This window comes from Hirundo rustica, chromosome 3, assembly GCF_015227805.2.
Source record: "Hirundo rustica isolate bHirRus1 chromosome 3, bHirRus1.pri.v3, whole genome shotgun sequence".
Taxonomy (NCBI): domain Eukaryota; kingdom Metazoa; phylum Chordata; class Aves; order Passeriformes; family Hirundinidae; genus Hirundo; species Hirundo rustica.
This window is the reverse complement of record NC_053452.1, coordinates 48386325-48413357: the sequence shown is the minus strand read 5'-3', so window position 1 is coordinate 48413357 and position 27033 is coordinate 48386325. Positions and strand designations below refer to the sequence as shown.

The following is a 27033-nucleotide window of genomic DNA, read 5'->3' as shown; positions in this document are numbered from 1 at the left end:
ACACCCCCCATTCCCAAAATGGGATTGAAAGAATTGAAAAACACTCACAAATGGATAGAAGGATGAAATGATGAAATAATTTCCATATGAGGAATGACAAAGATTAGGGCTCTTTAAATTAGGAAGAAGTAAACAAGGTAAAGAATATGGGAAGACAGATTTTTGGGAGGCATGAAAAAGTGGCCTCATGGATGATTGTTTTGAGCTGTTTTAATGTAAGACTAATAGAAATTTACAGTTAGAATGGGTAGTTGCCGGATCCAGTAAAGAAATAGAAAGATGCGATGGTTTGGACAGCATGTAATTAGGCTGTGGAAGTCCTTGCTGGTCATTGTTGTGAGCAAGTTTAGATGTATTCAGAAAGGAAATATTTAAGGAAACATTTCTTTCCAGAGGGAGTGGTCAAGCACTAGAACAGGCATCTTAGAGAGGTGGTCGATGCCCAGGGCACGTCAACGTTTAAGAGCAATTTGTACAACGCCCTTAACAACACACTATAAACTTTCTGTCCGTCCTGAAGAGGTCAGACAGTTGGACTGGATGATCCTTGTAGGTCCCTTCCAACTGAAATATTCTACTCTGTATTTAAAAGTGCAACTACATGGCCCTCAAGGGCCGTTAATTACCAAAGCAAACCCCTTCATCAGAAAATATCCTATCAGTACAAATCTAAAACCTCAGGGGTACCCAGAAAAAGGTCCTGTGTGTTTGGTAAATGTTCATCATACCCAGTGTTGATTTTCTGAAATTGGTTTCTCCTCTGGGTGACTCGAAAGTGAACTTTATAATTACATGCTTACAAGTGAATTCTACTACTAGGTGATTTATATAAGGTAGTTACAGTTACAGACATCTCCAGCTGAATGTGTTGTTTCTTGACTTTAAAATAGTTGAGTGTTCTTGGGTATATGCCATAGTGGCTAAGACTTTGTTGTCTTACATCTCTGCCAATCAAATTAATTTTTCCAAGTTCCAAACTGATGCTGAAGCTATTAACTGTTAACACTGTCATGACTATTCTCAAATTTATCGTTAAAAGCTAAGATACAAATGCATTTAAAGTATGAACTGCATCCATAATTTTACATTGTGCACTATAATAGTAAGGATACCAGAAGAGAAGATGTAAAAATCCTTTAAATAGTGGGATAAAACATTGCTTTCTGTGCGTGCTTTTCAGAAATGTGACGTTTCTTTGTTCTGATGTTTCAGTATGGGTGAATTTCAAGTGTTTGATAATTTTTGTAAGCCTCAAGATGAGTATTTGCATTTTCAGTTCTCATGTACTTTGTTAATGTGAAATTAACAGGAAGAGGTATCTAAGCAGATAACACATAATTCCCAGTAAGGGATGACTTAATGATAATTAGCTGATAAATAACTATTTCAGGTGAATGAAAACAAAAGAATGTGTTTGATATGAATGTTATCTTCAGTGCATAATCCAGCATTTTGGGCATCATGAACCCAAAAGCAGGGTTTAATAGTCATCAAGTAAAACTAATTATTGATTGATATTTTGTTTGTCTTAAGTTGGAATACAATGGATTTTAAAACTGGAATGTTTTATCATCCATAAAAAAAAATCTTTTCAATTTCTATAGTGCAAATTTTAAAATATTTATTTTTAAAGTTACTGTTTGTACATGGCATAAATAAGAGAGATGAAACATTGATGAGGAAATAGGCTGTCGTAAAAATAAGATGTAATAATATATATATGTGTGTGTATGTATGTGTGTTTAGGAGTCGGAGTCAGAATCTAAAAAAGTTTAATTAACAATTTTTTTGAAGACTTGTCTAATGAAATCATGATAGGTGTCCGTAGAAAACCATATTATAAAACCTGAATTCACTTCTTGCTAGGAGTAGGCCTGTTTTCTTTTCCTTGTTGTGTTATGCTTTAACCACCTTAAATGAAAACTCTTTTATTGGCAGTAGGGTGGGGAAGGAAACTGCAGAACCTTTTACTTCTCCTGACGGAGTAAGGGCATAGAGAGACAGCCCTCCTCTTACTGCCAGCATATTGAATGTGTTCAGGCTGTGGCATGATAATGTAATTTCAAGCAGTCAGATACTCACTTCACTCCATAGGTGTCAAAACCTGCAGGAACTGACAACCCATGAAAATAAAACTGAATTTATTAGCCCGTTTTACTCCTTGTCTGTCATTCTCCTTCCTCTTTCTTTTTTGTGGTTTATACCTAAGTTTTCTGGCTGTCAGAGCTGCCAGCAAAGTGAAGTAAGCAGAGATCCTGATGTCTAGAACTTCCTAGCTAAAGCAAAGCTGAAGCTTTGAGGTGGTGGATGGCAAGGAGAGTGCAGGGCGGTAGAATTAGGAGAACTGCCCACCCGTGGTGCGTGGCTGACGTGCTGAGGGATAGACATGTCTTTATGCAAGCATCCAAAGCTGTCCTGAGCCTTAGGTGTTTGTTGACAACAAAATATTTTCCTATCGTGTAATTTTTTGGTGGTGGTGTGGACTCTCCTGTTGACTGCAGGATTGCTGGGTCCTACTTGTGAATTCTGTGTTTTTAAGACTGAAGTAGTTTATGTTGAAACCATATGGAAGCAGAGATGGCATTTTGTGGAAAAAAAGGGACATCAGTGCCCAGACATATTCAAGACTTTATTTATTCTACTTTTTCTGAAGTTTTTAAGTTTTATTATACCCTGCAGAGTAAAATCCTGTGCCTTATCCTGGTTCCAGCTCACAGGGACCCCAGGGCATGCTGGAGCACCGTGTGCTTGCTCCTTTTTGGTTGACACCAAGGCTCATGTCTGTGGAGCCAGGGCACACGTGAGGTGCCTCAATATCCTGTGGGACACAGCTGGGCTGCTTGTCCCACTGAGGAGAGGTGGCAGGTTCTTCCCAGCCAGCCCACCCAGCAGGGAAAGAACCCTTAGTACAGCAGTGAAGGTGAAGGACAGAGGTGCAAATTTAGATTTTGTTTCTGTCTCATTACAGAATGAATAGATCTGAACTGGGCAATAGTCTGCCTGAAAATCAGGTGCTGTCTGTTCTTGCTTTGTTTGCTTCGGTAAGCTCCTGTGATGGAGAGATGGGTGTTTGTGTTTCTCCAAAAATAACCAAATGCCATAGATTTGTGTTGGCAGATGGATAGTAATGTTCTCTCTGGTTCCTTGGCCCTGGCTGGCAAGTGGCTGCTGTGTTTTCCCTCAGGAGTGCTCTTCAGGTGTCAGATATTCCAGAAATCAAATTTTCCTTCTTGGCATAAAAGGTATTGCCACAGTTGCTTCCTCTCTCTCTTTGCCTTGCCTCTCTCTCTCTTTGCCTCTCTCCTGGTTTCCTTTTTCCTAAAGACTTTCTTTGCAAGAGTGGATTGTGTTCTGAGGTTCTCAGCATACTGATAGCTTCTACTGGAGTAACAGTTTTAGTACAGAGGCTTCAGACTCATTTTAGGTGTCCTCCCTTCTCTTCTTTAACAGAAGAGATATGAAAAGATGAGGGACTTCAGACAATGAGGTGATGGATTGGCTTCTTTGCCGGACAGATAAGCAGCTGCAGTCAAGAGTGGGCAAGTTTTGCTGCTTAGTGCAATGGAAGGACTAATGGCTTCTGTTCCCTGAAACAAGTATGGATTCAAACCACATATTCTAAGGCATCTTGGCACCTTAATGAACTGTAAACCCAACAGAAATAACCCCAGACATATGAGGGTTACTGATGGCCAGAGGGAGTCCTTCAGAAAGCTGATTCCTTCAGCCTTTTTGTCGTGGATTTTAATCAAATTCAAAAGGAAAAATAAAAGAAGTTTTTCATAACTTGGTGAGAGAATGTTGCCAGGAGAAAATGTGAGGGAACAGGGTGTGATGAACTGTAAAACTGTATTTGTTGTCACTGAGTTGAGGTTCAGGGCATTTGGCCATTTTTTCATTAATGATCAGTCAAGTAAAGAAGGGTACTGCTGCCAGGAAATAATTTTTTTATTGTCTTCCTTGTAATTCAACATTATTTAAAGAAAGAAATGTGAAAAGAAAAGAAAAAAAAAAAAGCCCCAAGAAACAGGCATCAGCTGTTTCAAATGTGTTCTCAGGTTTTGCCTTAAGATGGCTATTTGAAGTTGAAGTACCTTTTTCAAAAATACGTGTCCCTCACCAGTTTGATGATATTGCGTGGTTGTGAGTTATCACAGGGATGGTGGGTGCATGTCTCGAATGAAATGGTAACTCCCTCTTTCAGGATAAGCAGTAGACCTGCTGTGTCAGCTGAGAAAATACGTTCCTTGTGTAACAAGGTAGTGAAATTCTCTTTTGAATTAAAAGCAGTGTTCACTTTTTCTGGCTGTTATTCCAAGCATTGCCTTTTTTTTTTTTTTCTTTTTTCCTTGTATGCTAGAATTTTCAAAGCTCCTCTATCCCTTGTAAATATATTGCTTTACGTAAAATCAAACCGTCCAAAAACCCCAACAAAAGGTGTTAAGCTGATTGTTTGTTGTTCTAGACTCTGGAATACAAACGGGCTGCCATTGTTTCAGCAAAGCTGGTTACTGCTTAAGTAACTAGTGAGTTATTGAAACACAGTCCAGTCAGGTTACCTTGAACACAGCTTTTTCCTATGAACTCTGATCCAAGCAAAGCCAGCCACTATTCATAACTGAGCTTGTCAAGAGTAATTTCCTTTTTCTTGGGGAAAAATCCACTAACTGGTGGCAAGTAGGAAACTTTCCATGGTGAAGATGGATTGTTAAATGAGATTATTGTTTTCTTCAAAATTAATTTGCTGTTTGGTTTGAAAGGAAAAAAGAAAACAAAAGTGTTCATCAGTGGCTGAAGGGAAAAAAAATAGAATTTTTTTCAGAATTTAATAAAAGAGATTATGTCTTTGATAAAAAGAAAAGGGGGAGGAGAAGCATATTTTACACTTTTTTTTTGTCTTCCTAACAGATTTATTAACCTTCATGAGTTTGTACTGATCTTGGTGCTTGCTGAACTTTATGAAGCCATATCACCTGAGATGAAGGCATTGAGAGATTCTGGGTTTCTGTGTAGGGAGGGAAGTATGGATTTGTTTTTCATAGGCCAAGAAAAGAACTTCAGCAGATGACTGAAGATTAAAAAAAAAATGCAAATAGGAACATTATTAATGTCTCTGAACCTTGTAATTTTAGAAGCTTTTTAAGACTTGGTGTTGTCAGTACAGTGATAGTCTTGTCAAACTGAAAAGTGGAATCAATATATTCCATTTTGTGTCTTCTATTCAGAATGGCAGTGCTATAAATAATACAAAGGTTTAGTAATTTTCCAGAAAAGCATTAGAACTGTTCAGCAAGGGTAAGATTTTAACTAGGGAAATTAGACGGGGGCAGCAGAGCAGAAACCATCTCCAGTTGTAGCAGCAGGGAAGCCACATGCAGAAGCAGCTTGATTTTTCTTCTCAGCTCTGCAGCTCCTTTTGCATTTCAGCCCTGACAGATGAAGGGACAGTTTCCAAGTCAGTCAACACCAGGCAGAAGACTGATAAGAAGGTAAAATTAGCCCACGACTCAAACTTCTAGCTGTTTTCTCACCATTCAACAAGTTTGTTTTGAAGTGCCTCCGCAAGTGTGGTAGGTCAAGGGGACGTAAAAGATATTTAGACCTTGGTACTATGAGGAACTTTTTTCTTAAAAGTCAATACTACATTTTTTTGAGATTTACCATCTAACTTAAAAAATGCTCAAACCCAAAGAAATTTATAATGTGTGCCATATGATGAATCATATGTTTTCTCTTTTGTTAGTTCAGAGGTTCAGCTTCAGGTTTCTTTTCCTTTTTTGCTAGACAGTGTACTTGATGTGGGACTGGATTATTTCAGGGACATATCAGGAGCTGTTGGATACAACTCCTTTCCCTTTAACTTTAGCAGAAGGGAATTGTAGCACTAGAATTCATGACAGCAGATAGTATAAGCTATAACTGAGAAGTATGTTGAAATAAAACATGCATTAGCTAGCATGTGCTTATTAAGTGAAAATGTTGCTACATCTGCAGATTAGGAGAAGTTTAATAACTTTTAAAAATTATTTCTTTCCTGATGCCTGCAATACTTTTTTTTCAATTTGTGGGGCATATCTTTCCTTCTCCATCTCTTCACTCTTTTATTTTTGAAGATTTATACTGCAGAAAGTAAGCATTTTCCTCACCAGTTCTTTCCAGGTGAAGTCCTATTAAAAAAAAAAAAAAAATTGAATTATCTCTTTTGTTTGTTTTGCCTCTGTCCTGTTGGGATGTTTAAAAGCAATACTACCTAATGCTCATTGATTATAAAATTAATTTCCTTCTGGCTCATAGATTTCTTTTCTCCAAATATATATTTAGTATACAGAACTCTGACATTTGTTCTAATAAACCTCTTTTAAACTTTCATATTGTTTAAACTATTTTTGTGGACCTCTGTGAAAAACAATGTGTAATGATAGGTTCAAGTTGTTGAGGTATTCATAGAACTTAAATGTGTTTATGTTAATATAAGCATTTTTGAGGTTTGGGCTAAAATCTGCTGAGTATAATTTCTTTGTATCCAGTCAGCTTTAAAGGAATGGGAACATTTGACCTGGGAAAGAAAACGGGAGAAAAAAAGTGAACTACAGAAATGTCTCATTATTAAAATAGGCTTTTCTGTATTGTAGGAAATGCGATATTTTGAATCATTTAAATTCCTTGGTAGCTGTGCAAATGGTATTATGTCATATATGGGGGTGTGAACTTTCTGCATTAGGCCCTTCAGCTTACCAACAGACATTGCTGCCATATCTGTGTTTAATAGCCCTTGATAGACCTCTCTTCTATAAATATATGATCTCTATTTTATTATTGTTGTTATTTTGGTGATTTGGGTTTTTCTTTTTAAATACAGTTACATCCTTGTCATCCAGAGTGTCCTGTTGTAAGGATCTATGATTTTAATGCCAAATGTCTTTCAGCATTAAAGAGTCCTTCTGTATCTCCTTGAGGTCAGATTTCTTATCTGCTCCCATTAATATTCCTTGAAAAATTTGCTACTTCGCTGTTAAACCTTCTTTGTTGTTCTCTAGAATTGTCTCAGCACAGACGCTGTGCAGCCTTACTCAGTGTCTCATTTCACTAAGAAAACCAGCTATTTTATTCCTGTCTTTAGCTTCCCATCCTTAATCATCCTACTTTCTCTTTTTTTTTCCTTTTATTTTCTTTTTTTTTCCCTTTCTTTTTGTTTTTTTTTTTTTTTCTTTTCCGTACTGGAAACAAAGGATGTTTAACACATCTTTAGTGACTGGATTAAAGAAAGGCTTGTTGCAAGAAAGAGGTTTTTCTGCTGTTGCTAGTTCTTTCGGTTCCTGATTGTGTTCTTCATTATGGTGTTGTCTAATACTAACTAGGTTCTGTCAGTCTTCTGTTTACTTTATCCATTTTTTCTAAAGTGTCTTTGACTGTCACTTCAGTTCAAGACTGTTTTTCCTGACTTACGTTCTTTCTAGAGAGCCCTTTTCTGTATGTGAACAACCTTCTGTAGTGGAAGGTGTCCCTGCCTATGGCAGGGTAGTTGGAACTAGCCCTCTTTAACTTCCCTTCCAGTCCAAACCATTCTATGATTCTGTGATGTCCTGTGTTTTTTCTCATTACATGGTTTTTCATTCCGAGTAATCTGGTTATGCATATTACTGCTCAGTTGTGAGCAGGACTTGCTGTTCATACAGGTCACAGAATCTTAGTATTACAATAAACTTGGCTGAACATTGATGCTTTTAACATTAAAAGAGTGATGTATTAGAGAGGTGATAATCCACAGTGTCACATGATGGTTTCCTGTGTATCTCCTCCAATTTATTTTTTAAAAAATGTTTTAGCACAAATGGTTCCTGGGATACAGCATTTCAAGGTAAACAAAAGATGCTGGGTTCCAGGAGCCAGAGGTGTGAAATGAATGATTCCTTAATTCCCTTAATGACTACCTTGTTCAATGAGAATTTATTAAGACACTGGCCTTTCTGGTTTTACTGAAAAAGCCTAAGTTAAAAATTGTTCTATTTTAAGACTTCTGAAAAATTGAAAAGAGTCCAGAAGATGGTCTTACAAATGATTTGTAGGGAAATATAAATCCTCAGGTGAATAAAAATGTGCTGTGAAGCAGACATCCTGCTCCTCCTTGAGTTCATCGAGATCAAGATAAAGCAGTTTTCTGAATGACATTGGGGTGGTTTTGTATCAGATCCTCATAAAGGTTTCCTGACAGTAAGAGTAGTAAAGCATTGCTATGAGTTAGAGTGGATATGAATTTTTTTTAACAGATTGGACAAATGGTAACCTGCTATAGATAAACTTACTTCTCCTTTAGGAAAGGTTGGGCTAAAATACCAATTCTTGAATACAAAATTCTCAACAACCTGAGTCTTCTGTAGCAGCCTTTCTTGCTGGGACAGGAGCAGCCGAGGCTGCCCTGCATTGCCAGGTGTGGTGAGACCACCCTCATCCACCAGTGGCATCTCTGTCCACTTTTAGACCACTGACTTCAGCCTCACAGCCGGCTCCAAGCTGAGGCTGTTGCCTGTCTGAAATTAACTTTGTCTGTGCTCTAGAACTATCTTTTGTGAGCACAAATTGCTGGATGTATCTCTTGACTTGTGCAAAGTATTTATCTCTGTCCCACACAACATCCTTGTCTCTAAACTGGAGAGATATGGATTTGATGGATGAATTAGTTGGTTGTTAAGGAATTGGCTGGATAATCACGCTCAGAATTGCAGTCAGTGGCTCAGTGTCCAAGCAGAGACCAGTGGCAAATGGTATTCCTTGGGGTCAGTATTGGGACTGGCACCGTTTGACGTCTTCGTTGGTGTCACTGACAGTGGGATCAAAGTGTATCCTCAGCAAGTTTGCCGATGACACCAAGCTGTCTGGTGTGGTTGACATGCAGGAGAGAAAGCATGTTATCCAGAGGCACCTGGATAAGCTCAGGAAGTGGGCCCTTGTGAACTTCATGGAGTTCAACAAGGCCAAGTACAAGTTCCTGCACCTGAGTCAAGACAGCACCTCTGTATCAGTACAGGCTGGAGGTTGAACAGATGGAGAGCAGCCTTGGGGGGCAGGATTTGGGGGTGCTGGTAGATCAGAGGCTAGACATGAGCTGGAAATGTGCACCTACAGCCCAGAAAGCCAATAGTAATCCTGCGTTGCAACAAAAGCAGTGTGGCCAGTGGGTCAAGGGATGTGAGACTCCACCCTCTATGACTTTTTCTTTTATGACTCCGCCTGGAGCTCTGGGGCCCTCAATATAAGGAGGACATGGATCTGTTGAAGCAAGTTCAGAGGATGTCCTCGGAGATGACCAGAGGGCTGGAGCACACCTCTCCAGGAAAACAGGCTGAGAGCATTGGGATTGTTCAGCCTGGCGAAGGGGAGACTTTTAGAGCAGCCTTCCAGTACCTGAAGGGGGCCTGCAAGAAAGCCGGAGAGGGACTTTTTCAAAACAGAATGTAGTGACAGGAAAAGGGGCAATGGCTTTAAACTGAAAGATGGTATGTTTAGAGATTAGGAAGAAATTCTTTACTGTGGTTGTTGGAACAGGTTGCCACAGAAGTTGCAAATGCCCCATCCCTGGAAATGTTGGGGAGACCAGACTGGGTAGGGCTTTGATGCACATGACCTAGCGGAGGGTTTCCCTGCCTTGCCAGGGGGTTTGGAACTAGGTGATCATAAGGTCCCTTCCAGCCCAAACCATTCTATGACTTGCTGCTTTTCTCAGAGGTATCAATGTGCTAGAGTCCCTGTGCCCTCCATTAGGGGGGCTTGAAAAGTCCTTGAGGTGGTGGGTATTTCCTGCTTGGCATTTGCAGAATTGAGTATATACCATCCCTAACTGATCTTATTAAAACTAGTCATCCCAGCAGACAAATTTTCCAGGTTCTTTTTTGAAGAAGTGTTAGTAAACACAATTAGCAGATGTACTGTCTCCCTGTTATTAGTTGCCAGTGGGAGTCATTCTTGATTACAGTAGAATGAGCTTCATTTTTGGTCTTCCCTGGATCTGTGCCCTCTGTAACAGGATGGTTATTTAGGGCTTACACACTGCTTCCAGCTGGCAGCCACTCACCCTTTTTTTGGCAATTTCTTCCTATTTTTTTATGCATTTCCCATACTAAGATGGTTTGAGGTAAAAAATACAAAAGCAATGGAAAAGGAAGATATGGTAAAGTGTCTGCTTACAACTATGAAGTGAATCCATTCTTACTGGTAAAACTTATCTTTGACAAATTACTAACATGATTTCTGATAATAGAAAAGAGAGAAATACATCTATCCAACCAAGTATTTTCTTGATGTTGTGCATCATTTTAAGTTAGAAAATAGTGGTGTGCAAATGTCTTTCATGTTTGTCACATCTAAATGGTAGCATTGTGGGCATAGCTCATCATTTTTTGCTATGTCAATGCCAATTTGTATATAAATTAATAACTTCTGTCTACACTTAATGAAAATGTAGATGGTTAGCAGAAGATGCTCTTTTGTTAGCTGCTGCTTCCCTTGTTAGAATGCCAGAAAGAAGAGCTTAATACAAGGTTGGCTGAAAAGTCAGGCAAGTTGGCCTAGGCAAAAGAGTCCAGGCAAATTAGCCCAGGCAAAATAAAGCAGGAACTAAACTTGGCAACCTATTTACTTATGGGGGGGGGGGGGAAGGGGGGGGCAGGAAAGTAAAAACATGGATTTTGCCAGAAAAAATTGGAAAGTCAGTTCAAAGAAATCCCAGAATTTTTTGCTACAAAAAATGTACTGAGTTTGCATGGCAAGCTTTTGGTAGCAGTGGTGGGGGACTGGGGGGCAGACGGGCTACAGGGGTGGCTTCTGTGAGAAGCTGCCAGAGGCTTCTGGGGAGAGTGAGTTCTTCAGTGATGATGATGATGATCTTCAGCCTCAGGGATAATCTGTTTAAGAAGGGAAAGAAGTTGCTGCACAGGAGCAATTGCAGCTGGAGAAGGGAGGAGTGACACTGTATGAGAGGAACAGCTCTGCAGACACCAAGGTCAGTGCAGAAGGAGGGGGAGGAGGGCTTACAGCAGAGCTGAGATTCCGCTGGTGCAGACCACAGTGAGACAGATGTCACCCTGCAGCCCATGGAGGCCCATGGTGAAGCGGACATCTGCTTGGAGTCCATGGAGGACCCCAGACAGTAGGGGGTGGATGCCCAAGGGAGGCTGTAAAAGGAGTTAATGTAGTGCCTGAGGTCATCACTGTGGCTTGTATCACCCTGTGCAGCTGGAGTACTGCGGTAGCATTAATGTGAGCAAGCCCCATGCTGTTCACTCTTCTGGTAGAGGACCAGAATGCAGTGGAGGAGGCATTCTGTTTGGGTTTCTGTTGCTTTTTGAGCTGGCTAAGCCTCACAGAAGTGAAGGGGCTATCACAGCTGGTGCAGGGGGGCATTTGGGGACAGAAACCCCTCCTTCTAGGGTTAGCTGGATCTGCTCTGCCATCTTGTGGAGCTTCTCCCCAAGATGCCCACCGGTCACTCTGCAGCCTGCCACTGGTGTCCCAATAAACTTGTCCAGCTTGCTGTCATTTCCAGAGGACAAACATTCTGCACAGTTTGGCACAGTCCACCCCACCTGGCAGCCCATCTTGGAGGGCCTCTGTGCCACAACAGCACAGGATGGAAAGCATTTGGCTTTGTCTATGTTGGCAATGCTGATTTGGGAAGCAGTGCTCAGCACGTGCCCACCCCACAGCAATCTGCTGCCAGTGCTGTTGGCATAGGTGCATAAATAGATACCAGATGTATTTGAAAGAAAGAAGTCGTCTTGCTTCTGTGTGTATTATCCAAATACTTGATTAAGATTGAATAGAAACATTAAATATCACCTGGTAAAGTAAAACTCTAACTAGGGTTAAAAATATGTTGCATTGCATCTTATATTTCATTAAAATATGTAAATAATTTGTACTCCTGAATAAGGTTTAGTAAGTTGTGTTACATTTATACTTGGAAGCCTTCATGCCAACTATACCTTGACTTTTCAGTCTTTCTGCAGCCTTCCAAAGTAGGAAGTTGTGCTTTTCCTTCTTTCACGTCGTATTTGTACTCACAAGCCCTTTTCTGAGACGTCACATTTACGTTTTCTTTCCAAGCTTCTAAGGCCACCCAGAACTCCCTAGCTGGGGCCAGAGAAGGTGGAGAATTACGTTGGGGATTTTTTAGCGTGGCTGTGTTTAGTTCATATGATGTGACGTTGTCTTCAGGATGTAATGGTCAGTTTGACCTCTTTACAAACACCAGCTATGTGAGAAAGCACTTTACTAGCTGCAAGAGGATTCTTGGTGGCTCTCTGGAGAGTGGAAGAATTTTCCTTGGCTGGCAGCAGTGAGGACTAGACTGCACTGCTGACCGTGGTGGTGTATGAAGAACAGCCTTGTAAGCAGGAGAGGTCACTGTAGACTGGGCTCAGTCACTGGTTTTCCACATCGTTTTATTTCATTTCCTTTTATGAAAACTTGAAATTTAGGTTGCTGCTGACACACCTCCACATCTTCACCCTTCAGACTGAAGGAGCATGCACTGTTCCTTGGCTGTGAACAAGGTCTCCTGGCTTCACAGAGGTTGTGGTATCTCACAGGGGCAGGGCATAGAAAGAGGATGTGTATTTTTTGTTTTGATTGTGAGAGAAAGGATATTTTTGTGTTTTTCCATAGATGAACAGATGGAAATTAAATGGAAAGTATTTGCAAGGTGTGTATGTATTTGAGTTATGATTCCTTATTTAAAATCGTCAGGGTTACTAATAATTGTAATGCACACAGGGCAGAAGTGTTTCTGTAATTTTTGGTTGAGACACTGATAATTAAAAAATAGGGAATGCCTTAAAACCCAAGTTGTTTTTGTGGGGGTTTTTTTTTTTGTTGTTGTTGTTGTTGTTGTTTTTTATTTAAAGTTGGGTGTTCCTTCTACTGGATAAAAACCAAGTAACTATTTCTGTCAGTACTCTTAGGAATTTGTATTAGGAAGAAAAAAGAGTTCTGTCACATCTTTTTGTATGTGGTACTGTGTAAGTTTGTCCTAAGACTTTAACTTCAGTAAATTGCTTATTGCTCTACAAAAGAATACCTTAAAGTTTGCTCTTTTTGTAATAGCATTAAAGTTCCCAAAGGAATTTTATAGCTTTTCACTCTCTACAGCTACCTGAAAGGAGTTCTAATGAGAAGGAGTTGAAAGGATGATTGGAAGTGTCCTTCAGTTGCATCAGGAAGTTTCAGATTAGATTTTAGAAAAATAAAACTTCACTGAAAGAGGTGTTAGACAATGGAATAAGTTGTCCAGGGATATGATGGAGTTACTATCTCTGGAAGCGTTCAAGAGGCATCTGGGTGTGGCACTTGGGAATATAGTTCAGGAGTGGTCATGGTGGTGCTGGATTAACAGTTGATGATCTTGAAGGTCACTTCCAAACCTAATGGTTCTATGAAATATTTTTAATCAGGTGCTGACTTCCTTTTATGGCACATATGAGCTCACTATGGCATATTAAACAGTTTATAACTGATCTCAAAAAAATTAATAATGCACCTTTGATATATTTCTGATAAATCAGTAGTCTGACTTATTGCCAGATTAAAGTATTAAGGCATGTTGTGATTTTTATTTCAAAGACAATTTTACAGAAGAAGGAAGCATAAATTACCAGTTTAACTTTTCAGACAAAATTGTTACATGAGTAGAAAAATACAGTACTATTTAAAAGAAAGACAGTTTCTGTTGTTGCTTGGAGCTGCAATGCTGATTCCCAGGCCTCCCACTGCCCCATTGAAGACAAAGCCCAGTGGGATGTGAGTGATATGAATTGTAGCCAGGAGCTGAGGAATCAAGTAAAATACTGCTTTCTTTATTGTGAAAGGTTATGATCAAAGTTGCTCTGTGTGTTTCCTTCTGTATCTTTCCGGACTGTGTTAAAATAATTTTTTTAAGAGGCTCCTCCAGTGATTTAAATGAGCAAGGCTGTGATCTGTCACCTTGCAAATTTTTGTCTCACATAGAAACATTTCTGCCCTGAAAGATCTGTGTTCTGCTGAGAAAGCATGGTCTTACTAGGAGATGTGGTTTAATGAATGTTGCTTAGGATAGCAGAGTAACACTGCCTAGAATAAAGGCGTTTCACCTTGGCTTTCCATGTTCAGAATAAAACCCAGAAATTCCTGAGTGCCACTAGCACAAAAAGCATCTTCCAGTAGGTGTGTTTAAGTTTTGTAATGACTAGCACACCTCAGGCTGACCTTTCTTTCACCCACTTTTTGATTGAAAACTGATTTCACATGCCATGAAGTGAGTGGATGCTGCAAATGCACAAGGACACTCCAGCAGCTGGAATACAGATCACAGCAGTGGTGGTAAACAAAGCCTGGGAAGGGGCAGTACTTCTACTGCAGAGAAAGCCTGGTGCTTCTGATGTCAGGAAGGTGAAATACATGTCCTTGTGTGGCAAAAGATTGTAGGTTTGTATGAAAGCTCACCTGGCCTTTATCTTAAACTTTGAGTTATTAACAAGGAGTGTGGAAGATTAGATTAGAGCCAGCCTGGTTGTTTCAGTAATCCTACATCAGTTCACTCTAAAAAGGACACTAAAAATTTCTTTTGGAGTTAGTATCAGCTGTTTACTTGTTAAAGCTGCAGGATTTTCCACATGAATTTACATTGCTTTTGTTGCACATATGTTTCTCTGGACACGTGAATCAAATACAGTTTTCACAATTACAAGAAGGTCCCGGTTACACTTTTGTGTTGTTTTTGATACTCATCTCAGGGAATATTTTCTGACTCACCATATTCATTATTCTTGCAAAGAAATGGTAAGTTTCTTTGTTGGGAGCTGATGTCCATTTGCCTTTGTATGAGTGTGAGAAAAGAGATAATGTTCTTAGCTGGGTGTTGCTACAGACTTTTTAAGTCTCATGTAGATGTTCTACCCACCTTCCATCTAATCTGTCTATCAAGTGCAAGCCAGCTTGGATATAACTTAAAGTATTGTCAGGGCAATATTTCAGCCTTTTTAAAATCCAAGCAATTTATTATTTCATTGCAGGTCTTTAGGTTCTTATGAAAGTCAAAAATATATATCACTGAAAAGGTCTCTGGTGGTGTCTATAGTAAAAGCACAATAAGCTTTTAAAGAAGTGCAATTTGTAATTCATGTTAAAATACCCTGTTGGGGTTATAAGAGAGACACAGTGCCTGTGCAATCTATACATCCACAGTAAGATTTCTCAGTAATCATAGCATGGAGAATGGGAGGCTGGTTAGCTTCAGCTCAGAGCCTTTAATGTCAAAATTCAGGTTTTGGCCATAAATCTTCTGGTATGTGTTTAAGGCAAGCCCTGAATATACTGTGGGGAGCAGAGGAAATGGATTGTTTTTATCCCAGCTGGCAATTTTTATGTTGTTTTCTTTAATGGTTCCTCACCATGTGATTTGCTTCCTAGCCCAGGGTATTCTGGTGTGCTTATGAAGCTGGATTCACCTAACAGTGAGACAGAGTAGGAATCAGAAATGTTCTTTAAAAGGCTTACAGACCCAAATGGGGCTGTAAGGAAGTTAGGTGTGAGGACTGAAGTTCTGGGAAGAGCTTTTCTCTGATACAGATGCTGTAGCTGGAGGCCTGTGCTCTGCCTTCCTCTGGGAGAGCAGGATATGCTGTCCATGTCTTCCATGCTGCTAAGCATATCTGTCTTGTGGAATGTTCTCTATCACATTTTCTGTACTTGATAAAATCTGGATTTGTTTAGTTGTTGGTTTGATATTCATGTGTGTAATGCCTATAGTGTTGTGAGAGCACGTACCTAATAACAACGAAGATTAATTCTGCAAAGGTGAGATCCTTCCCTCCTTGCTTTTGTTGTCTTACCCATTTTTTGCCCTGTGTGTCTCTGGAGTGGGTGTGACTGCTTGTGGAGTAAGGCTCTATCAGATTAGATAAGGATAATGGAATTCAATCCCATGTGTTTATTATTATGCTGAAGTAAAGCTATAAATGGAATAGAGTTCCTCAGGGTTCAGTAGCTATGCTTAGTCTTTGAAAAATGATAAATAACTTCTAATTAGATGAATGATATTTCATTAAAATGATGAATACTTTCTAATAACCCCTTTTCTCAGTAGGCTTTGCACAGTTCAGTTCTGAAAATCTGAGAAGTTTATAGAATTTTAACTAAAAGTGATGTGTGTTCTAATATTGAGTGAGATGTACAAATTACAGCTTACATTTCTTCATTCCAGTCATTGAATGCAGCAGAATTAAAAAAAAAAAAAAAAAAAGGAGAGGAGGGGGGGTTGACAAGTAACAATTGTTGTCTCAATTTTATTTATTCTGGCTACTTCAGGTTTCCTCCAGGGTGTATTTAGAAGAAAGAAGAGCCTGAAAATAATCTTCTGAATATTTTAAATATTACTCAGTAAGAAAGTTGATTAATGTGTCCCACTTTGACTCATACAGTATTCTCAGTATAATAATTGTGGGCTTCGCAGGAAGGAGGAAAAAATTGCTTTGTGCATTCTAGGACAAAGTAACTTTTTGTTTCCCCTGCTGATATTTAAAAGTAGATAAATGAACCAATAGATGACTTTTAAGATACTTATTAATGCCTCTGCACAATTCTTTGACCTTGAGATGACTATAAAAGTATGAGATAAAACAGTTGCTAATAGAGAAAGGAAAATGCAGTATTATTTTTTTTTCTCTCCTCCCCCACAGGACATTAATGTATGTATCCTTGAAAACTACCCTGAATGTTCTAATCCCAGGTTATTTTACATCATACCATATTTCTGTGGACAGCATCCAAGATGCAGGTAAATATATGCAAGATATTTCAATTTGTTCAGCAATAGCTATTGCCAACATTTTGTCAGAAATTGGTAATGAAGAGGTGACATTGTTTGAAGTACAAGAGAAAAATGAAAGTACAAGGAATGTAGCACTGTATATGGTAACTGCATGCATATATTTTGAAGTAAGAAGGGCACTGCAAATGTTGCAGTATTCTTTCTTCTTGATTTATAGCATGAATAATTCATCAAATATGAATGTATTTATGTAGGGGTTTTTTTTTTTTTTTTTCTGGGTTACTCCTTTTATCTGCACTGTGATTTTGTAATACATGTTTTTGATTTGCTCAGATGCTTGTATCTGGTCTATATGAGGAATACAGGTTTCTGTGTCCATGTAAGAAACCGTATTCATGCTTAAAAGTGTGTAAAATGCAGCCTTCCCCTGCTGTAATTGAGCTACCTCATTTTTATCATCTGTGTATGCTGTTCTAATATTGCTGTATTACTGATACCATAGTAAATTCTTAATGCAATAATATAGGAATAATTTTAAATACTTTCTTGGTTTTAAATGCTTTTATTGGTAAGAAATGTTCTTATTAGGTGTGTTGGACTTCAAGGTATTCTGTTTCTGTGTTATTCGGGCTTCTCCATACTGAAACAACTGCACACTTCCCAGAACTTCTTCCAAAAGCCTTGTAATAACAAGTGAAAATGTGTTATTTCTTCTGTCTTAATTTCTAAGTATCTATGTTGTAAAATCCTGCCTTATTTTTTTGCTTAAGTGAAGTTACATATAAGAAGCAAAGCAGGTTAATGATTTCATTTTCATTACACCTTTTTTTTTTTTAAAACATATTTTGGCCTTACTTGCAAATGCTTATGATTGCACATTTAACCTGCATGTGTGAGTAATCCCATTAACAACAGTCACATGCCTGAGTACTTTCACAAAATATCTCTGTGAGGTTCCCAAGCAGCATATTGAAGTACATTTTTGTACCTTGTGGCAGGTTTCTCTCCTGTCTTGCCCTTACACTTCTTTCAGCTACTTCTTAGTCCAATAAGGAGCTACAAACAGGAGGCTCATAGTGTTTGTTAGGAGACTTTGCCCCTCTTCCAGAAAATAGATCTGTGCACAGAATGTCCTAGAGCATGAAAAACCTGCTACAAGTCTGCTCTAATAGGAGTGGAAAGTAGCGAGCTTTTCCACATGGCACAGAAAGAGCTCCAGACAAATGTTAATATTCACTATTGTATAGGGTCTACAATAAGCTAATGAAGTCAGGGAAGAGATGTGATTTACAGCCACTCCCAGCCAGTGTGCACAACTGATTTCCTTTAGCTTGGGACACTGGCATTATATCCTGTGTCAGTATGAATGATGGCTGCTGCTGCTCCCAGAACATAACTAATATGAATTATTTTAAGGGATTTAGGATTCATATGGTTGTCTAACTGCATTGTGCTTTTGGGAAACAGAGAAGCATAAAGATATTGTGAAGTCCTGCCAGCTTCTCCAGCTGGGAAAAAACATAGAAGAACCCTAAACTATTCTTCAAAACCAGTATCAGTCACAGGAAAAAACTGCAAATCCTGTAGCAAAGCTGCAGGGCAACCTGAGGTAATGACAGGGAAAGGGAAGCTCCAGGAGATTTTGGCAATAGTTAAAATTAAGGGTAAGGTGGAAAATGGTAGTGTCCTGCATAGGTTTTGCCAAGTAACAGCAGGCAGGGGTTAGTCCTACCAGTTCTCCTGATGTAGTTCAGGGACACCGCCACCCCTCAGCACCTTCCAACACCAAGGGCAGTCGTTCCTCCCGTCAGACGGGTTGTGCTTCCAAGTTAAAATACCAGAGTTCACAAGTTTGAGCTTATAAACAACTTGGCAAAAGCTATCTTCAGAATGGAGTACTTTCACACAGTGATTAGCCTCCTTTTAATGTGATCCTGTTTTTACGTGCCAATCCAATTTTAGACGTTGCGTGGAAAAGCTCAGTAAGCTACTTGGGTTTGGCGGGGGGTCCTTTTTTGTTCTAAGTATAGTACTGAATATTTTTTAATTCACTTGTGTTCTTGGCTTGAATTTGAGAAGTAAATGCATATTTAAGCTTTTCTTTTTCCCTCCTCCGTCTTCCCCCATCTATTTCATACAGGGAGCCTGGTGAATGGGCCCTTGAAAGAGCAAAGCTGAACGTTAATGAAAATTTTCTGCTTGTGGGCATTCTGGAGGAGTTGGAGGATGTGCTGCTTTTATTAGAAAGATTTTTACCTCATTATTTCAAGGATGTGCTTAGCATCTACAAAAATCCAGGTAACCTTTTCCATTAAAAAGCTATTCTTACGGAAACTTCTGCTAAATCTGCATGGCTGCTGAAGGGTATGTGTTTCTTTCTTGTTCAGTCAATGAAGAAGTTTATCTCCCTTTTAGGGAGCAGATTTGATGATAACAGAAGGTCACATATTCCACTTTTATCTTTAATGTTACTGCGTGATTTTCTTTCCTTGCAAGAACTTGTTGCTCAGTGATCTTTCCATATGCCAGAAGGGTTCCCATTTTCCACTGGAGTGGCTGCTTCTTCTTTTAGTTGTGTCATACTCAGTTCTCAAATAATACTGTCAATATATTGTCAAAATGGTGTCAGCAATATGTACTTAAATAAGCCTTCAAGAAATAGTTTGGGGAGCTGGACACTTTTGAGATTCTCCAGGACCAGCTTATTTATTTTGCCTGAGCCTTGACTATGAGTTGAAATGAAATGAACCTTCAGTTGAGCTGAGTTTAGATAAAATACAAATAAGAATGTGCATTTATAGCACTTGAATACAAAGCATGCCGAGGAAAAAGACTTAGGAGTCTGGAGTAGAGAAGTGAAAATGGGGAGCACTCAATTTACTCCTTAATTTGCACCCCATGATCAATCTGAAAGGGTTCTTTGCATCAATCTATCCCTCCCATACTTATTTATTGCTGACTTCTTTAAAAGGCAGTCTTGTGTCCTATGCCTAAAAATAAATACGATGCTTCTGGAGGGCTGTGCATGTCATTCCAGCAGAATTGAGTTCTTGCTTACATCTGACAGGCCCATAAACACTGTGTGCAACAAGCAGGGGTAAAACTTCCCTTCTTCCTCTGTGACTCTGTTGCATTTGTGTCAGTGTTAAATGCCTACAGCCATTAATATGTGTGGTTTTGTACCAAGCTGTATATCAAAGGCATGTGGAACAAAGATTGAATTTAGTTTGTAATGCATGCAGCTGATGGCTGGCTTCCAACCAAGAACAGCTATTACAGTAGTCAGTCACTATGGAGAAATTCTGTCCATAACCAGGATTTATGCATGACTGCCCACCAAACCCTTCTACTAGGATGCATCTTTGGAAATTCTGTATTTAGCTGTGATACAGGTATTAGGGAAAGTATGGCATTCCTTCTCTGAACATGCTTGCAGTGCATCATTGTCTGCTTGCAGTCAGGCAGTTAAGGCAGCTCTTTGGAAGGGTGGGAGTGTAACTTTGTGGTGCCATGTCCAGCCAGAGAGCAATTTTGCCTAGTAACAGACATCAGGAGAGTATTGTACTGGCATAAGAGCAGCCAAATTTTGGATCAGGTATTCCTCTTATCTTTATAAGTTAAAAAATAAAAATACCTATGTTTGTAGTATGTGGAAGTCATCCTAAAGGTTTGCACAATTTGATCTCGAAGGTTTCCCCATAAGGATGTTAGACAAAAGGAAGGCAGGGGATCAATAGAAGGATATGCTCTCTCTGCCGTGAGAGTTTTCTTTGAGTTTATTTTACTTCTTCAGCTGTTCTTTGAACCATATATTTTCACTTCTTTTATAGTGGGGGTAGCTAATAAGCAGCACGCAGGGTTTTGATTTTCATCTGGGTGCTCCAGGAATTGTCAGGTGGGAGATAAGTAATCTGCTAGAATCATTAAATGCTGGTTAATCTTTCTGCTCTCTGTGTATTTTCCAGTATCTGGAGGAAATTTAATCATCTGTTACAGGACAATGATTTCCTCTGGGATTTCTTGTGTAAGATGGGTCTTGTGTCATGTGTAAAGAGTCACCACTTTCTGTCAGTATTCCCTTGGTAGATTAAACCTTTATTTTATCTTTCCCATTCACTTATTGACTGGACATACAAGTAAGAGAACAGTTTCCTTGTGTTAACTCTCTCTTTCTCTTTTCATACATGTATATGTTCGGGAGGTTTTTTTCTGTCGTAATTATTTTCTGGTTATTTCTGAGCTGGTGCTAATGCTTATAGAAAAAACCTTAACAGAATCAGCCAGAAAAATAGAAAATATTCAAGTGCTGTGTAAGAAATCCTAAATTGTTCTCCTCAGGGCATCTTAGACCTGATCTGCAACACCCTCTACTGTTGCATCATGAAGTCCTTGGAAGAAGATGTGTTGCTCTGCCAGCTGTGTGGTGGACCCACAAAGCAGATAACTTGGGTCAAAACTGACCTTTTGTTGCAGTTTAAATCTATACAGTTTACAGTATTGTCTGCTGACCTGCAGCTCCACTTGAAATTCTCTTATGGCAGTCTTTCCTCTTTCCACATAAAGAAGGAAAATTTCTCTAGAACTTATCTTTTGTCAGCTGAATATAACAAGATGAGGAAAACACAGTGAAGGATGTGTACAGAAAGGTGACTCACTTCCAGGTCTGTGAATATCTGCACCAGAGTCTGCTGCAGCAAACAGTTCTGGATTAGAGGCAATTCAGAAACTGGATTTGTAGAGCTGCCTTGAAGCAAAAAGTAGCTGAAGAAAGACAGTTTCAACCCAGTGTTGCTTTAGGGGATTACATAGATTAGAAATCATAGTAGGAAACAGGCGATTGCTGCCCCACCAACATCAGGTGAATAGTTACCCATATTAAAAGCACCTTGCTGCTACAGGAAGCAAAATGCCTGATACTATCAAACCCATAAAATCACATGTGTGCATTCAAGATATGTATGCAGGAGTTGTGGGTTAAACCCCTTCTTCCTGAAGTTGGGACTCTCCTCGCTCATTACAGGTGCTTGGGGTTGTCACCAGATCACTGTAGCCCCCATCTAAGCGAACTTCTTAGTATTGGAAACCTTCATTATAGGTTGGTAATAAAGAGATCAGGAAATCTAGGAACTTTTTCTCATCTCTGTTCCTTTGAACTGTATAGGCCATATTCAAAGTTCTCTGTTTCTTTTGTGTCTGTAGTAAAATTTCTCATCTGAAGCAATATAATAACATTTATCAAGAAACTTTTCCTCAGTGTTCTCTTAGGAGAAAACAAAGCCTCTTGTTTCACCTTCAAAAATATTTTTCTGCTGTTGTTCTGAAGTAGATCATTAAAACTGTGGCACTATGATCTGATAAGATAGTGTGACATTTTCATCAGAGAGCTGTTGTCTGTCTGTACACCTGAGGACACAGGTAACTGCTTAAAGCAGTATGAATTGAGTGCTTTTCTTGTTGATGATAATTTGTCTGATACAAGCTGACAGAAGGAAACTGTAAAAAGGTAAAATGTTAAAAAAACTTGGCAGTTCAGCAGGACAGAAAATTTTAATGTCAGAGGGCACTAGGAGGATAACTTTCTTCATTGCATTAGCAAATAGACTTCATTCAGCTATTCTATATGCCAGATGTTTTGACTTGTGTGTTTTATAACCACGCGTAACAAAGTCTGTAAGCTCTTTGTGGTGCTAAAGTTTTCATTGGAACCAATCTGGTTTTATCTTTTACAGTACTTTGAAGCTCTGGACTTCCTGTTTTTCTGTGTCTCCACTCGCTTCTTCAAATTAAACGTTATCTTAATGTTAATACCAAGTCAAGAATCACAAAAAGGACTCTCTTTTTGGATGCCTCTCTCGTCCAAAGTTACAAACTTCTCTTGTCTTGGCAGCTAAACTGGCTTTGACAAAAGATTAAAAGAACAGGAATGGGGGTGGCAGACAGATTGTGAAATCGATAGATGGATGAATACATGGGTACAATAAATTTTAAAGAGATATATTAGTGTTTAATAGCTTTCTTTGCTGACACAGTACAATTTCCTCCAAATTTTGTCCTTTTTAACCAGCATTGAAGCAGATAGGATCCAAATGCAGAGCTTTAGATTATATTTATTGCAAAATTTGAAAGTATTATTTAACTGTTTGAAAGGCCTGAAATAGTTATAACAAAACTTGACATGTAAATTCTCTCCTCACTCTCAGGAGCTAAAGGAAATAAATAATTGGTCATTCCTGTTCACTTCTGCTGGCTATAGCTCATTTCTGTAACATGGCTGGTAGCCAGATCACAGAGAATACCTACACAGTTTCTTTTGAAATGTGCACATGTGAGTTTCATATCTTTGGTGTTTTTAAAAGGTAAAAAATACATACTATACTCAGCAAAACAGAGTTTTCTTCTGTCTTGTCAACTTCTGTGGCATGGGGTAAAAGTTAACAGCATCCAGTGTAAAACAATAGGCAATAAAATGGGTTTTTTTAATCACCTCAGAAATGAGCCATATCCTCACACCTCTCTGCAGGAGTTCATAAATTTTCCTTGGCACCAGAAGACCTATAAAAACCCTTCTTCTCAATACCAGGAAAAAACCCCTTTGTTTCCTAAAAGGTGCATTTGGCCTGGAAGAATGTATAGGTCTTATTCTACAACATGAAGACTGACTTTAAGCTCTTCAGTCAGTGAATTTTATTGAGTGCAATGAAATAACTCACACTGTCAGCTGAAAGAAAATATATTGTTTAGGTAAACCGTAATTTATTATGTTTTTTAATGCAATGAAAATTTGATTCTCATAAGAATTGCATTTACAGGGAATGCTTTAATCTGTAGCAGTAATATTATCTCAGGTGATGTAAACCCTCTAGTTTTTTATTTCCACTATGTTCTTATGATACAGTCTTGACATTTTCTATTCATAAGTTTCCCCTTCTCTTTAAACCCACTAAGGAGAGAGATGCTGCCATATGTCTTTATTGCAGAGCTGAGGTCCTGAGAAGCAGAGCATTTGTGATGGAGTTAGGAAAAGGGTGAACAAGCTCAGCACTGTGCTGAAGATCACTCCTGTGCCAGGCCAGCACCGAAGGTGGGATGTGCCTTCAGACGGTTCAGATGCTATGCATTTGGAAAAGTTCAGGAGCCAAGGGGTTTTTCCCTCTGAGAAATTGTAGTGAATGTGTTTACAGGCACAGCCTCCAGGAGCAAAAACTTTGAGTATGAAATGATCATGGGACTCAGGTGGAAGGAGCCAGTGCTTTTTGTGCAGTGTCTTTAAACAGTGATCATCTTATCTTACATTCTGCCTTTGTTAAGCGCAAAATGAAAGAAGAGAAGAAATTAGGACAAATTATATGAGGCTTCTTAGTCTGCTGGCTTCTTGTGAGCTGTACTTTGTAGAGAGGGTTGTGACTGGTAAATGCAAAGGGAATACACTGTTTCATCTATGCTGAAGTGCCCAACCCTTCTCTCTCGTACAATCACCTGCACTCCCGATGAGAGAATAAAATCAGAATGGATTAGTTTTAATTTAAATTTAAATACTGAGGGGGTTTTGTGGTGGGGGGGGGGGTTTGTGGGATTTTTTGCATCACTTCTACAATTTCAAACACATTTGAACGTTGAAAAGCTTTGGGGACTCCAAATATGCTGTCTTTTCTTTTGCCTTGCACTCTAGATGAGCTTTGTGTTTTCCCTAAGTAACACTTCGAAGAGGAGTCATTGACTCTGAAAATCTTCTACAGCAGAGGAAAATTCTGAATTGCACGTGGAGGTAAAACGTGAGGCTGGACTTGGGAAGTAACTCCCTGTGTAACGCTTGGGTGGCGCGTTCCCATCTGGGATGTGAGGCGAGCTGTGCGTGCGAGCAGAGCAGCCTTGTCCAGAAGGTGGAGCGATGTGCACACGTGTGCGGCGCTCCCAGGGCCAGCAGCACTCCTGGATTTACATTCTGCCTGGGTGGCGTTTTCTTATCACCCGGCATCCTGTTCTCAAAATAGAAAGCGTGAGCAGACCATTCTTTTCTTCTCCCTTTGAAGTCTCAACTTTCAACGTTGCATGGAGGAACGCTATAAAATAATGCGAATGCTAAAACACGCGGTTTAAGGTCTAGGAAAAGTGATTAATTGTACTTTTGTTTCTTGTAAGACAAGTTCCCTGTTCTCTCTGTGCAAGATGGGCAGGGCAAAAGGAAGCATCACGGTGCATATCCCTGAGGACATTTCTTTTTTATTAGGTCGATAGCATCTAGGACATTCTGCACGACTGATCTGTTCCTTGGTTTGCTTTATAAAACTGAAGGTACTGTCGAAAGCTGTAGATATATTTTCTAGCTCTTCAGCCATGAAAATACAAGGTTTGGAGAGCAGGCACAAAACCAGACTGCCTGATCCAGGATGCCTTCAAGTTAGTGGATATGGAGTGATAAGGATGGTCAGTGACAGTGTTCTCTCTTTTTCAATCCCATGAGAGAAAGATACGTTATTTTGTCTTCCAGAGATTTGCAATCTTATTGTGAATAAGCTAAGCAGTTTCAAAAATAGGAGCTCTTAGAAGGATTTGAGACCTTCTGGGCTTTCTCATGACTGTGTTTTTCAAAAGAACCACTAGGTCTTTGGAAGATTTGTCTCAGAAGCAAAACTTCTCTGTGGTAAGTTCTGAAGCAAAGCTTGACAGCTTATAACTGTGGTTCTTGTTCTGCTGAGGAAGGTGAAGCCACTCCAGATAATGTGTGTGGCATGAAAAAACCGTAACTGCAGCGCCAAAAGATTTATCCAAGATAGTATCAGTCTCATTGCTAAAATGTGATCAGGAGTAAAGGTATGGCGAGCAAGTTTGGTTTGGCTTTCCAACCCACATGGAGCTTGTGTACATCCAGGCTCAAATCCTATCTATTAACTCTTCCTTGCTGGCATGTACGTGTTAGGTTGAGTTGGGTCATATGTGCATAGTTACACAGCAGAGCAGTTGCCTACAAATATATCTTGTGGCCCCAAATGAATGGCATTTTGAGACAAAAAGTGAGGCAGCTGACAGCCTGACATGCCATTGGCGCTCGGTCTGGGTGAGTCTGCTCCCTGAGCCTACAGTGCAGGGACGCGGGATTTACGTGTCCATTTGCCAATCACATTGCTATGGCTCTGCTTTCTCCTGGAGTCAAGAGCAGTGGCTGACCTGGTAAGTACAGCAGCACCAGCACCAATCATTTAGATCGGGTGAGAAATCTGCATATTTCCCACTGGCAGCCCGGGATTACGGGCATGGTTCATGAACTGGAGAAATGAGAAATGAGGCTCCTGCTGATCCATAGTTCCCCTTCCCAGTGCTTCTGGCATTCAAGGATGTTGGCTGCCTTCCAGATCTTGCCACTGATTATGGCAAAGGATATAGTTTTTCATCTTCCTAATTACAGTACTGATCTTTAAATCCTTATTTTAGGCTTGGATTTTCTTGGGAATTTGTAAAGGCTCTGCTCAGAATCAGCTGTAGTGGAAGGTGAAGTCCACGTTCCCCTAAGTCATTGTTTGAAAAACCTAGATGTAATGTTCCTCTTCTAGTAAAGTTTCTGGCCACATGAACTCATAGACTGGCTCTGACAAATTGCAATGTATTGTAGAGATAAGCTGAGTATGTTTTGTAGAATAACTTAATCTTCCCTTTCTGTGAGCTAAAATACATGGCCTATACTGAGCTTGTGCTCTGCCATCTGCTACCTTTTTTCTATTCCTCTCCTCCAACTTTTTCGTATTTCTCTTTCCTGTCAAATGCCAGGGTCTTTACCTGAAGCCAAACAAATTTTACTTTTTTGCATGCTCATCTGAACCTCCCAATCTTTAACAGAATTTCCCCTTTCCAAAAGTTTCTGTATGTCTGTAGGATTATGAAGACTGAGACCACCTAATGCATCATCTTCACCTTTTAGTGCAATTCCAAGATTTCAGCCTACAGATTTTGCATTTCATCCCACCTATTCGTATCAATTGCATTCAGTTTCCTTTGATCAAATCTGTTGATGGGCTTTGGATTAAACCTGCAAAGATGTCATTTCATGCTGTGTTGTGGTAAAAACAAAACTTACTGATTTCTGAATCCCAGGGGACCAGTCAAACAAGCCCTTACATCTCACACATCAAGAATTCATGTGTATTTTTTTTGTGTATGTCAGGAGATAATTTTGAAGACTTGGTGCTGATATCTGCCAAGTAAAAGTTGTGTTTATCTAATGAGCGTATCAGTCACTAAAG

At 39.5% G+C, this 27033-nt stretch overlaps 1 protein-coding gene across 1 annotated transcript in view; it reads left to right on the top strand.

Annotated features, from left to right (window-relative positions):
• Positions 1–27033, top strand: part of UST (uronyl 2-sulfotransferase) — a 154269-nt gene that overhangs the window by 102980 nt on the left and 24256 nt on the right. Inside the window, exons 6-7 of the mRNA XM_040060230.2 lie at positions 16707–16804; positions 18939–19096. Coding sequence (XP_039916164.1) covers positions 16707–16804; positions 18939–19096 — 256 coding nt within the window. The remainder of the gene's footprint in view (positions 1–16706; positions 16805–18938; positions 19097–27033) is intronic.